Below are 14,074 nucleotides of genomic sequence, written 5' to 3' on the forward strand. Positions count from 1 at the left end.
AGGCATCTGAGAACTCATCACAGCCTAGAGAGTAGCCCTCTGCATGGCACCATGGGAGTCTGACAACCAATCAGAATACATTTCTTACACAGGAACAGGAAACAGAGAGGTGGAACTAAACAGGGTATAAAAAGCCTAGCAAGCCCCTTCCTCAGCCCTTCTCTCTTCTTCACCAACATTGAAACATGTGATCACATTTTCTGTACAGGGCTCAAGCCATGTCCAACAATAAACCATCTTTCCAAGCAGCCTCCATGTCTCCAGTGTCTTCTTCCCCACTTGGAGCTGAACCCAGAAGGACATTTCTTTCAACAATCTAAAGGGAGAAATCTATGAATGTAATTCTTGGAGGATTTCCTTCCAAAGTCTGTAACTACAATAGAGACTGCCCTTTTGACCCTCTGCTTAAGGGAACAATATCAGCAATGTCCCAGTCTTCCTTTTCAGTTTGAGAAATTCTGCTTGAATGTTAACAGGGCAATTATCTTCCCCCTCACCCAGTTTTCTTAGAAGAGTGACTAATGTTATTTCTGACTTAGTTCATTCTTCCAAGGGGATATTCTCTTTAAAAATTGTCTGCTCAGGATAATTATAACTTTTGGGGAGCCCCAGCCTATTTTCTGAGCTCACCAATTTAGACTGCCATGTGGATATATTCAGAATCTGAGCCACGGATGGAGCTGCTGAGCTGTACCACCCAGCATACTTTACTAATCCTTCATCTGCCAAAAGTTGTAAGTCAGCACAATTCCCCAAAACAAAAATAGACAGACTTTTAGGTGCTACAGGAAACGTTTGGCAGCTGTCGTTTCTGCCAAAGCTGGTGTTACAGAAAACATCCAAACTTTTGTTGTCTGCCAAATTCACTGCACAGACAGTAAATCTTAAGTCTGCATCTAAATGTGTAGAACTATGTCATTTTTGTTTTGTATTGTATCAAGGTTGCAGGCTTCTTTGCCTTCATGTATTTTTTTTTTCAGCCAGAGCAGAAGCAATCTGGCAAAACATGCTGGATAGCCATGACCTGTGGTTGTGTTGCATTCCTTCCCCCATAAATGGGAATTACAGCACCTCAAAACTGCATTATTTGAGTGCCTCAACAGAAGCAGTAGGCGTTTTGATAGGATCTCCATCCCCAATATACCCATCAGGCCAGCTCTTAAAAACGGAAATGGAAAATTAAAAACAGTGAGCCAAGTGGCATGTCCCCTATAATGAAAGTCAGATGGCTAAAGCATAAAGCAGCATTTTAGAATTACATGTCAGAATTTATTGCAGGATTTCTAATCCATAGAAAACACACTGGACTTCCCACCACAATTGATGAGGAGCTGTGGGAAAAGAGAGATTGCCAGTCCTTCCTGCAGGAATGTGCAAAATCTCCCTTCCCATTAGGAGGCCTCTTTTTCTTCTGGCCAAATCTCACAAAAGCTCACTGGGCTACCCCAAGCCACCCACTGAAACGGATTGAGCAAATTGCAGCCGATTTACAGCATTTGCCTTGGCAGCTGCCAGAAACAAGCTTACTCACTTCTCCCTCAAGAGCCGCAGAGGCTAGCTGAGGTCAGCAAAAAAAAAGAGAGCATGGAGGCACTGGTCTCTTGCGGCACATTAACTATGAAGGAGAGGATGTGAGTGGGTTCCCATGGATCCCCGAGATCCATTCTTTTTCCCAGTCTTTAAGCATTCCATGGATGGGACAACAAGCAGAAAGTCTGAGCCACCGTGGATTATCAGCTTCTCTCCATGAATCTTGTAGAGCAGTGTTTCTCAACCTTGGTGACTCTTAAGTCCTGTGGACTTCAACTCCCAGAATCCCCCAGCCAGCAGAGCTGTTTCTCAACCTTGGCGACTTTAAGTCCTGTGGACTTCAACTCCCAGAATCCCCCAGCCAGCATAGCTGGCTGGGGGATTCTGGGAGTTGAAGTCCACAGGACTTAAAGTCGCCAAGGTTGAGAAACACTGTTGTAGAGAGACCTAGTGGAATGTTACTTAAGTAAATCTACTAATTACACGGGCCAATCCTTTTGGCATTCACAGGAATTCCACTAAGGGCAGCCAGATTGTTTAGGAGTTGGTCAAGTGGGTGGAAAGTGAAGGAAGAACACTATCTTTCCTTTCCCTACTTCAGTAGTTTCTTTATGGCAAATGGTGCTGCTGAGTAAGAAGGACTGAGATGAAAGGCTGTTCTATTATTACTCTTCATCCCACAAGCCAAAGAGCCTCTGCGTATATTGTGAGCGGGTTTGATTCGCGAGTACGGTACAATGTAAACCCTTCAACCTTTCCTACACACCCACCCACATCTGTTCAGAAATTATTGCTATGTGTACCTTTATCAATTCCCACAGTAACACTGAGATATGTTCATGTGTAGTTTGAAAACTTGATTGGAAATGTCGTTCAGGAACTAGGATATGGATGTCAGTGTGCCTTGCATGGTGCTTTTTTTTTTTTTTTAAAGTCCTTTCGCCCACTCATATTTTGTCTTCCAAGCCTTGAAAAAAATAGTCTTTGTATAGTCCAACCAGGCGAAATAAACCTAGCAGTTTATTTAAGCTGTGGTAATTAATTCACTTCATACTGATTTTTGTCCTGGCTGTTACAAGTTTGACTTAGGAAGTATTTATTATTATTATTTTATTATTATTATTATTTATTAAATTTATAGGCCGCCCAATCCCGAAGGACTCTGGGCGCCTTACAAAGAAGGGAGAAAAAAGAAAAGAAAAAGAAAAAAATAGTTTAGAATTCACAACACGCAGAGCCAAGGTGGCGCAGTGGTTAAATGCAGCACTGCAGGCTACTGCTAGATCAGCAGGTCAGCGGTTCAAATCTCACCGGCTCAGGGTTGACTCAGCCTTCCATCCTTCCGAGGTGGGTAAAATGAGGACCCAGATTGTTGTTGGGGGCAATATGCTGACTCTCTGTAAACCGCTTAGAGAGGCCTGAAAGGCCTATGAAGCGGTATATAAGTCTACTGCTATTACTGCTATTCGTTCTGATTGAGGCTGGACCTCAACAGTGAGGTCAACAGCCCCAGGCCTGCTGGAATAGCCAGGTTTTAACAGCTTTCCTGAAGGCCATGAGAGTGGGTAAGGTCCGGATCTCTGGGGGTAGCTCATTCCAAAGGGTCGGAGCAGCCACAGAGAAGGCTCTCCTCCGGGGAGCCGCCAGCCGACATTGTCTGGCTGACGGCATCTGAAGGAGGACCAATCTGTGGGATCTTACCGGCCGCTGGGAGGTATGTGGCAGTAGGCGGTCTCGCAGGTACGCTGGCTCTTTTTCAAATCTAGCAGTTTATTTAAGCTGTGGTAATTAATTCACTTCATATTAATTTCTGTCCTGGCTGTTACAAGTTTGACTTAGGAAGTAGCATAGTCATTTGCCATAGGGCAGCGATGGCAAACCGGAGTCAGCACTGAGTGACCAAGTTGGAACTTGCACATGCGCCGGAGTGTCAGAAGCCCAAAGACCAGCTGGCAAGTGTGCATGTGCACGCCGCCCATCTGGTTTTGGGTTCCCGGCGTTTCAGCACACACAAAGATCAGCTGGCTGGCAAAACTGGAAGAGCAGCTGACAACGGCACGTATGCTCACAGAAGACTCTATGTGCCACCTCTGGCACGCGTGTCCATAGGTTTGCCATCACGGCCATAGGGTGGTAAATCCCATGAATCTGGCATTTCACTAACCATATGCTTACAAGATGGTGATCTAAATTATTTATTTATTTATTTATTTAATTTATACAATTTATAGGCCGCCCAATCCCGGAGGACTCCGGGTGGCTTACAACGAAAGAAAAAAAGAAATAATAAAAAATGAAAATAAAAACAGGTTAAAAACAACACACATACATTCGTTATGATCGGGGCTGGACCTCAACAATGAGGTCAACAGCCCCAGGCCTGCCAGAATAGCCAGGTTTTAACAGCTTTTCTGAAGGCCATGAGAGTGGGTAAGGTCCGGATTTCTGGGGGTAGCTCATTCCAAAGGCTCGGAACAGCCACAGAGAAGGCTCTCCTCCGGGGAGCCGCCAGCCGACATTGTCTGGCTGACGGTATCTGGAGGCCCACCCTGTGGGATCTCACCGGCCGTTGGGAGGAATGTGGCAGTAGGCGGTCTCGCAGGTATGCTGGCCTTTCCCAACCCTTTCCCAACCTGCCTTCTATGGAGCCCAGGCCTTTGCTGCCTTCTCCTCCTCTCCTGATCATCTATGGAGGCCCCTGTAGCTCTTCTATGAGCCTTACTATGATTAACAAGATCTGGAGGACCTATGGCAAGTCTGGGACTTCTGACCATCATCTCACCCTGCGCTGCTCCTGGGAACCCACATCAGCCTACCTAGGAGCTGGTACTGCTGCCTGGCATCATAGCTCTTGGTACCCTACACCTTCTCTTTGAAGAGCCGAGGTGGCGCAGTGGTTAGGGTGCAGTATTGCAGGCCACTGCAGCTGACTGTTATCTGCAGTTCGGCGGTTCTAATCTCACCAGCTCAAGGTTGACTCAGCCTTCCATCCTTCCGAGGTGGGTGAAATGAGGACCCAGACTGTGGGGGCGATATGCTGACTCTGTAAAGCGCTTAGAGAGGGCTGAAAGCCCTATGAAGCGGTATATAAGTCTAACTGCTATTCCTATTGCTATTCTCTGCGCCAGCTACGAGCAGACCCCAGCCAATGTGCTGCTCACCACAACTGGACTTGCTTTCTCACCAGGCCTTACATACAGTCTCAGCTGCTACAGCTTCAGGCACATTAAGCTAATTGCTCTTTTCCCCCCTTTGGCTTTTCAGCTGATTAGCTTCCAATGCTGTGGGGTTAAAGGAACAAAGCTTTTCCAGCTCCCGTCGCGAAGAACATTTATTTTACTTTCTCACTGCAGCAAGCATTGATCTAGAGTCTAGTGGGGGGGAAAATTCTCATACCTCTCTCGCATCTCTCTCTGCTGGCCTATAAATGTCTTCATTTATCTTTTTCAAAACCATCAATATACTGTAAGTAGATGGGACACATGGGGAAAAGGCAACACATTTCAAGAGATGCAGGCACTATTCTCCCCACCACAGCAGAAACCTACTGCCTCTTTTATCGCATAATTGTATGACAAAAGCTAAAATTTTCAGGGTTTTTGAACTACCTACATAGTGCATGGAATTTGACCAGTGGATGATATGCTCTGAATACAGCTAAATGACTGACGTGGAAAGATAAATGCTTCCTTTACATAAGTCTCTCTCCCTTTATGTGCGTGTGCCCGCGCGCATGCACACACATTCAGAGAGAGAGAGAAATGGAACAGTATTGTATAGGTGAGTAGGTGAACAAACAGATCTCAGAGAGAAAGTCTGGATAATTATCACAATAGCAATGAAACGAATCATTTTTGCTTCAAAGATAATTTCCATGTGCCTTTGAGTAAAATTATGTACGTTGCATCTGTAAATGTCTAAATTCAGCTCTAATCCTAATTCAGAATATGGAAGATTTTTATTTTTCAGATGGTGAGTTGTAACACCTATCAATTTTGTCACAGTTCAATCTAGGGAAGCCAGATGATAGTTAAGAACATCTGAAAGGCACTAATTTCAACCAATATTGTAAGCAAATGTTTTAATAGAGTAACAGAATAAGAGTTGGACCTTGGATGTCTCCTAGTCCAAACCTCCTGCTCAGGCAGAAAATGCTATACTATTTCAGGCAGATAGTTGTCCAATTTCCTCTTTAAAATACCCAGGTTTGGAGGGTTCACAACTTCTGGAAGGATGTCATTCCATTGATTGTTCTAACTGTCGGGAAATATCTCCTTATGTCTAGAGTGCTTGTCTCCTTGATTAGTTTCCATCCATTGCTTCTTGTCCTACCTTCAGTTGCTTTGGAGAATGGGTTGACATCCTCTTCTTTGTGGCAACTCCTGAGATATTTGAACACTTCTATCATGTCACTCCTAATCCTTCTTTTCATTAAACTAGACATACCCAATTCCAGCAACTATTATTTATCTGTTTTAGCCTCCAGTCTCCTAAACTTCTTGGTTGCTCTTCTCTGCACTCTTTCTAGAGTCTCAACAGCCTTTTTATATTGGGGGGGACCAAAGCTGGATGAAGTATTCCAAGTGTGGTTTTACCAAGGCTAGCACTAACACTTCACATGATCTTGATTCTATCCCTCTGTTAATGCAGCCTTGGTCTGTGTTGGCTTTTTTGGCAGCTGCAGCACACGGCTGGCTCATATTTAAGTGATTGTCCACTAGGACTCCAAGATGCCTCTCAGAGTCTTGTCCAATTTCATTCCATCAGTAAAAGCCATTTTCACATAAGGAGAAACTTAATCCTGCATTCTTACCTATATATCTGATATTTGATAAATATTATAAGTGAAAAATCACAAATAATAATTGCTTCAAAGCTTCTTTTTATTTAAACTTGGGCTGTTTAGCATCACACTTCTTGGTAGCAATCTCTCCTTGAAGGCAAATTCTTAACCAGACTGAGAATACAACAGATCTAAAATCATTCTTACACGAACGATACAAAACACATTCAGTCATCCCCTTTAGCTAATGTCTACTGAAACATCCCAAAAATCAATATTTTTGGCTAAGTCTCCTGGCTCATACAATTCTTTACGATGCAACTGGTTCCTTGGAAAGTTTAGAAGGCAGTTCGATTGTAAAATGCTTCTGTGCACACTTTACATATCAGGCACACCAACGTATATAAAACCAGTTGAAATATAAAAAATATGGTTATGACAAGAGTACCAAATAGCACAAATATTACAATTGTTTATCATTAACATCAACATGTATATTTGTCCCGCCCAAATGATTATTTTCTTCAAAGTGATAACTGTAGTGTAGATCCAGAGAACAAACTTAGCATACTGTGAAGCTAATGTCAGCCCTTATAACAATAAACACCCAGCCTGTCCCAACCATTTTTATTACCGACAGATATTATTATAAATAATTTTGACAAGTTGTATGAATGTTTTATTGCACATGGTACAACATGTATTCGCACCCTTCATTCAACAAGTTTAAATTACTTACCCTCTGTTTTCCCATGCAGACAATGGCATGTTTTGGAATTATAGTTAAAAGTTATATTAAAAGTGGGAATAGGAGGAAGCACACAAAATAAAAACCATGTCTTGAACTACATGGTTATTGTTACTGCTTCCTCTTGTGAAGTCATTAAAAGTTCTCAATTAGAAAATGCAGTACCATTGACTTTTTTCCACTGCAAAAAAAAAAAAAGTATATATGCAGACGTATTGCATATATGATCACACGTATGTTCTGCTTTGCAGAATTAGTGTTTCCTGGCCTATGTTCCATTTAAAGGTCATTTTACATATGGCTTAATGCTGTTTGCAATTAACAATATAGCTTTCAGTCTCAGAATCTGTCAGCTGCTCCTATGTTTCTTTTTGATTAATGCTTTGGACTCAGTTTTACCATGGAAGAAATAGCAATAGCAATAGCAGTTAGACTTATATACCGCTTCATAGGGCTTTCAGCCCTCTCTAAGCGGTTTACAGAGTCAGCATATCGCCCCCACAGTCTGGGTCCTCATTTCACCCACCTCGGAAGGATGGAAGGCTGAGTCAACCTTGAGCCGGTGAGATTAGAACCGCTGAACTGCAGATAACAGTCAGCTGAAGTGGTCTGCAGTACTGCACCCTAACCACTGCGCCACCTCGACTCTCCCAAGAAGAAGAAAGACAACACAGGGATCACCATCCAGCTATTCCAACAACCTAAGCAGCTGGTAGGGCAGGGTCCTAATTTAAGATCAAGAATGGCCATAAAAGCCTGAGGGTTTGTAACATGTAGCATTAAGAAATTAAAACAACAACAAAGGAATTAGGAAAAAAAAAGGCTGTTCATATTATACTGTCGGAAGCCAAAAAGTGTATATATCAACCAAAAAGTTATCATATGAAAATTAAAAATGTGTGCCTTGAAAAGATTACTTGCATCTTTTAGTGACAGTTTTCCAAAAAGCTCTTTGCCACTGCCAGAATGCTCTTCGCCATTCCACAAAATTCCCTCCCATGGATAAAATTGCACCACTGCAGGAACTGAGTCCATGTAAAGATATGGATGTGTACGACTATGGTACTGCAACTTCAAGAAGTCTGTTGTTTTTTCGCTTGCAAGTGGGGATGTTGCCATTTTTCTGGTTGCTTCGTACAAATTTTACACACACTTTGTCCTGCCTGAACTGAACCAGGAACCTGGAGAAAGCAGAAACACAGGGAGTAGTTAAGGAATGTATCCACCACATTTAGGGGTAACAGCAAAGAAAAAAGCAGCTGTTGATAGCTCACAAATTCTCTTATATTAGTAATAAAATAGGAACTAGTAGCACCTCATGCCACAATACAGATAGCTTTTGCCTTTACAACAAAAATTAGGACTGGAATTTTCACCACTAAGTGATGCAGTCATAAAGCACACCCGAATAATAAGGGACAGCAATTCCTGCTGGCCCAGTTGCTGCCATTAATTGAATCCCATGAACATGGTTGTTGTTGTTAGTTGAGAAGTCATGTCTGACCCATCGCGACCCCATGAACAAAGTTTCTCCAGGCCTTCCTGTCCTCTACCATCCTGTGGAGTCCATTTAAGCTCACGCCTACTGCTGCAGTGACTCCACCCAGTCGTCCCCTTCTTCTTTTGCCCTCCATCTTTCCCAGCATTAGGCTCTTCTCCAGTGAGTCCTTCCTTCTCATAGATGGCCAAAGTATTTGAGTTTCATCTTCAGGATCTGGCCTCCTAAACAGCAGTCAGGGTTGATCTCCTCTAGGACTGACTGGTTTGATCGCCTTGCAGTCCAAGGGATTCACAGGCGTCTTCTCCAGCACCATAGTTCAAAGGCCTCAATTCTTTGCTCAGCCTTTCTTAAGGTCCATGAACATTAGGCAAGGCAAGTTCCTGTTGACTTCCTACAACAAAGTCTGTAGAAAGCCAGCAGGAAGTTGCAAGTCCCAGGTTTTCAGGCAGGTAAAGTGGCTACTGCTGGGAAGAGAGCAAAGGGGTGCAAGAGATGTGACCATAGGTGCACAGTGCATGAGGGGTGTACATGAAAGACCCAGTATGAGTCAGAGAGGGTTAGGGAGGATATGTGAGATCATGGAGCATGCACAAGTTGTTGGTGAGAGCACAAAGGGGTTGGAGATATAGGCATGGGATAAGGAAACTAAGCCCAGTGATTTGCGACCTTCCCTGCTGGCTCCTCATTGACTTTCTGATGAAGCCGGCAGAATGAGTTGCAAAAGGTGATTATGTGATTGCAAGCCGGTGTAAGAATGAATGGGTTGCCAAGCAACCAGACTGTGATCCCGCAACCTTAGGGGGTGCTGGGATGGCTGGAAGGTGGAGGACAGGTTGTATCCACTATTTATTCAATGCAATCGTAACTTGGAACAGTGGCTGTCCAAATGGTCCTTTCTTGAGAACTACCAGTAACTTTCTTTTTATACACTCTGTTTCCAATTATTTTTCACAACCCCACATTTGCCTGCAGTAGAACCAAGGCCATTAGGCAAAGTGAGACAGAACATCAGGAATAGTATTAAGGAAATGAAAACCAACGTTTCCAAAAGTAGTAGAGAAAATGAGTCAGGGAACATATAAATTTTCTAACACAGCTACCTAAACTGCTGTGGATTATGTGATCCAAATTCTATGCCTAACCTGAAAAACACAAATCCTTAGGAACAAAAAAGAAATAAGAAGAGACATTTTCTCCTGCAATACTATGTTAAGAGTCTTACGTCTCTTCTAAGCTGATGTCTTTAAAAAAATAGTTTTCCAGTAACTTCCATAAAAAGAAATTCATGTCCCCATGTAACCAGAAATTCCATCCATGATTTTTTTTTACAAACATTTCCTATGTAAACTCCCCTCATCCTCACTCCATTCAAAATGATAAGGCTGTAGTCTTTACAGCACAGTTCTAGCAAAAATCATAGCGCGATAGAAGTTCAAAGTACAGATGTTTCCACTTAGCTCCATCACATCAGAAAAGTCCTCCACCCCACCGCCTCTGTTCAAAATTATTACATTGCCCGTATTCCCATTAGCAGCAGAGGAGCAGAGATTTTGAACAGGGTTGCCAGGAGAAAGTCCCACTACTCCCCCCCCCCTGCAAGTGAATCCAGCTCTAGATTGCTGCCTCCCATCACCATTAGATCATTGCTTTCCCTTCACCTCAAGTGACCCGCCATAAGATTGTTGGCCACACATAATCTAGCTTCCGATTTCCCACAATGACTAACTAAACGTCTCTGGGAAGGCTAGCATCGGAACACATGATACCCAGAACATGCTGCTTTAACTCTGCCAATAGTACAGAAACAACCATTATATGTCAGCTAATTTTGCAATTAGGCATTTCATTGGTTAATTATGTTCTTTGTGGGGAAGATACTTCGTTCTGCCAATCGTTTTGCTGCTTTCAGAGGAAATCCCAACTACTTATTTTTGGCTTTTTACTGCAAGGGCTAAAAAGGCAACTTTTTGTAGTGTTGTGATAAAGGTGAATTATGTTGCGGCAGCCACACATGACTGATATTCTATTCTATTCTCGTGTCCCACCTCTCGGAAAGGAGAAAGACGCGCCTATTGTGAGAGACCGCCTACTGCCAATTACCTCCACTAGGCCAATAATATCCCATAGATTAAGCCTCCTCCGAATTCCATCAGCCGGTCAATGTCGACTGGCAACTACCCGGAGGAGAGCCTTCTCGGTGGCTGCTCCGACCCTGTGGAACGAACTCCCCGTGGAGATTCGTACCCTCACCACCCTCCAGACCTTCCGCATAGCCCTTAAAACCTGGCTGTCCCGACAAGCCTCGGGTTAAAGACTTCAACCCCACCCGAATAGTATGACTGTTGCGTTTTTTAACGATGTATTGTTTTTATGTGTGTACTTTGTCTTGTACTTCCCTCCCCCTGGATTGTGAGCCGCCCTGAGTCCCCTCAGGGAAAAGGGCGGCATATAAATAAAGCTAAAACTAAAACTAAACTAAGTTAAACTAAACTATTGTGCTGTTTCACAGGATTTAAATAAAAATAAAGCATGCATTGGAAAAAGGCAGGTGCCATATTCTGTTTTCACTTTTGTGATTGGACCAAAAGGAAGGAAGGTGTACAGGAAATTCTACAGTTGGTCAAAAACATCAACAAATCTGGGTTTCTTCTATATGCAGAACAATATTTTTCCCCAACTCGATAAAACAATGTTTTGAAATGCAACTGTAAACTACTACTTTGAGATTTAAAAAATCCTCTCTTCCAAATGCACATTGCCACAAAATCGATTGGCTTATACTGTAGATCCTTCTCTATAGTCAGGGACAAACAGAAATTGCTGTTCCTCAGCTTCATTTACTTCTCTCTGCAAAGATGCAAACCTGATGCTTCATGAGATTAGACTTAAATGCATGATCTGAAGGGAATACATAAAATTAGAGCTATCATTTAACTTAAAAGACTGACTCCTACAGTTATCTTTTTTTCTTTTGTGGGTGAATTGTATTTATATATAGCCTTTTCCCCCTGCACCACAGCTGAAAATTAAATACTAGCTCAGGGGACCTGTTAACTTTTTCTCTTTTGCCGTTTTTCATCTGCATCATGCAATGCTAAAAAGTGAAGCATGGGTAAAGTTTCTGCTGTATTTCATTTCTGTCCATTATTTGAAGAATAATACTTCAGTTCTTTGAATACAGAAGTCATTAAGTGCAGTTCAATCAATTAATTTCTCCCTTACTCTGACATTAAAAACTGGCTGCCCCTCTGAATACCCATTGAGTATTTTAGCTCATGCCAAAGTAGGTTAACCGGACATTTGTAGATCTCAGTATGCTAGAGTACTTTCCGCAAGAAAGTAATTCTAGCAGTAAATTAGGAGAAAAGTGACAATGTTAATTAGATTTTCTCATGATTACTTGGAGGGTTTGACTTTATCTTCCCTTATTCAAGACAAATTATTCCTGCACTAGAATCAACTACATCGACTTACAACCACAATTAAGTCCCAAATTTATGTTGTTAAGTGAGACATTTGTTAAGTGAGTTTTGCCCTATTTTATGACCTTTTTTGCCACAGTTAAGTTAATCACTGCAGTTGGTTAGTTAGTAATCCAGTTGTTAAATGAATCTGGCTTCCCCATTGACTTTGCTTGTCAGAAGGTTGCAAAAGGGGATCCCATGACTCGGGGACACAGCAATAGTCATAAATATGAACCTGTTGCCAAGTATCTGAATTTTGATCACATGATCATGGAGATGCTGCAAAGGTCGTAACTGTGAAAAATGGTCCTAAATCACATTTTTTCAGTGCCACTGTAACTTTGAACGGTCACTAAACAAACTGTTGTAAGTTGAGGACTAACTGTATTTTTCACATATAATGAAGTACTAGGCCAGTAATGGCGAACCTTTTTGTAAAGGCGTGCCAAAATTGTGTGTGTGTGCATGCTATTGCACGTGTGCGCATGCCCACACCCACAATTCAATGCGCTCCGCCCACCTGCACAAGCGTGCGCAACCCCCATGCATGCGCGCACAACTCCCCTCATATGGGGGGTTTGAAAGCTGTCCTTAGCTATCTGTGGTTTGTGAAACTCACATACCATGCACAGATACTGTAGCTAAGGACAGCTTTCAAAACATCATGAAGCCTTCCAATGGATGCAACAACTTAACACTTCAAGAAGAGGTGCTTTGCTTGCGCTAATATAAAAGGACCTCTTCTGAATGTTGGTAAGATGAAATTCGAGTTAAGGATTTCTAAAGGCTACGTTAGGAAATATGAATGCACAAACAGCATCCATATTCTTACAGTACAAACCATTCGTGACAATTAATTACATGACTAACCGAGAGGTGGTATTCAGCAGATTCTGACCAGTTCTGGAAAACCGGTATTTTGAGTAGTTTAGAGAACCGGTGAATACCACCTCTGACTAGCCCCGCCCCCATCTATTCTCTGCCTCCCGAGTCCCAGCTGATCGGGAGGAAAAGGGGATTTTGCAGTAACCTTCACCTGGAGTGGAAAGGGAATGGAGATTTTACAGTATCCTTCCCCTGCCACACCCACCAAGCCTCGCCCACCAAGCCCCGCCCACAGAACCAGTAGTATAAACATGTTGAATCCCACCACTGGACTAACCCAGAACGAAACTCCACCTTCAATCCTACAGCCGAGCTATAGATATTCACCACTATTGTGTATTTAGTATTGCCAGAAAAGGGAATAAAGAGATAAGAAAGTTCCTTTGTTAAAATAATAGCTTTCCAATAAGGGCTTACATAATCAACTTGAAATTTCTACAGATAGGCAATCTTTAGCTCCCCTGTAAACTCCATTCTGACCAGGGAGGATGACCCAAAATATTTGGAAAGCACAAAGTTGCCTATCATGGTTTTCAATGAGAATGAGACTAACGGAGAGAAGAAATGGATGTATAGAACAGGCTTCCCTTATATGATATTTATAATACACCCACTTCCATAGCTGTGTTTCCCCCTAACTTTTATGGTCGGCTGTATTAAACAGCACTACATTTCACATTAAATATGTTATAATTTATTTTCAAATGGAATGTTCTTGTTACATGATTTCCCTGCTTTGGTTTTTATCTATTATATCTATATCTATCTATCTGTCTGTCTGTCTGTCTGTCTGTCTGTCTGTCTGTCTGTCTGTCTGTCTATCTATCTATCTATCTATCTATCTATCTATCTATCTATCTATCTATCTATCTATCTTTAATAGAAACTATTTAAATTAGACGAATCCAAACATACTCATCAGATATTTCAATGCTGAGCTTCTGCTTGGTTTGGCTAAGCATCGTGCGGTAGAGCTTTGTGGCCATTTCAATCAGATGATCACTGCTGAACAGGAAATCACCCTTTCCAGCTGCTCCAGAGCCCTAGAAAAGACAATTCATCAAGGTATTGAAAAAAAAATTCAAATATATCAAGGCTCTTCTATGCATGAAAGATATACTGTTCTCTTACTCTGTAAAATTGTAATTGCCAGTTCTTTATTA

General features: G+C 42.3%; 1 protein-coding gene across 3 annotated transcripts in view; it reads right to left on the reverse strand.

Moving 5' to 3' along the window:
- Window positions 1-6,395: 6,395 nt before the first annotated feature.
- MYO1B (myosin IB) overlaps window positions 6,396-14,074 on the reverse strand; it is a 125,907-nt gene continuing 118,228 nt past the window's right edge. For all 3 annotated transcript variants that reach the window (XM_087707759.1, XM_087707752.1, XM_087707764.1), the window contains 2 exons: window positions 13,827-13,954; window positions 6,396-8,242 (listed from right to left, as the gene is read on the reverse strand). In XM_087707759.1, coding sequence (XP_087563885.1) covers window positions 8,119-8,242; window positions 13,827-13,954 — 252 coding nt within the window. In that variant the 3' untranslated portion in view covers window positions 6,396-8,118. The remainder of the gene's footprint in view (window positions 8,243-13,826; window positions 13,955-14,074) is intronic.

Source organism: Thamnophis sirtalis, unplaced genomic scaffold (genome assembly GCF_051295495.1).
Source record: "Thamnophis sirtalis isolate CommonGarterSnake01/CBP01778 unplaced genomic scaffold, rThaSir2_p1.2 scaffold_1, whole genome shotgun sequence".
Classification (NCBI taxonomy): domain Eukaryota; kingdom Metazoa; phylum Chordata; class Lepidosauria; order Squamata; family Natricidae; genus Thamnophis; species Thamnophis sirtalis.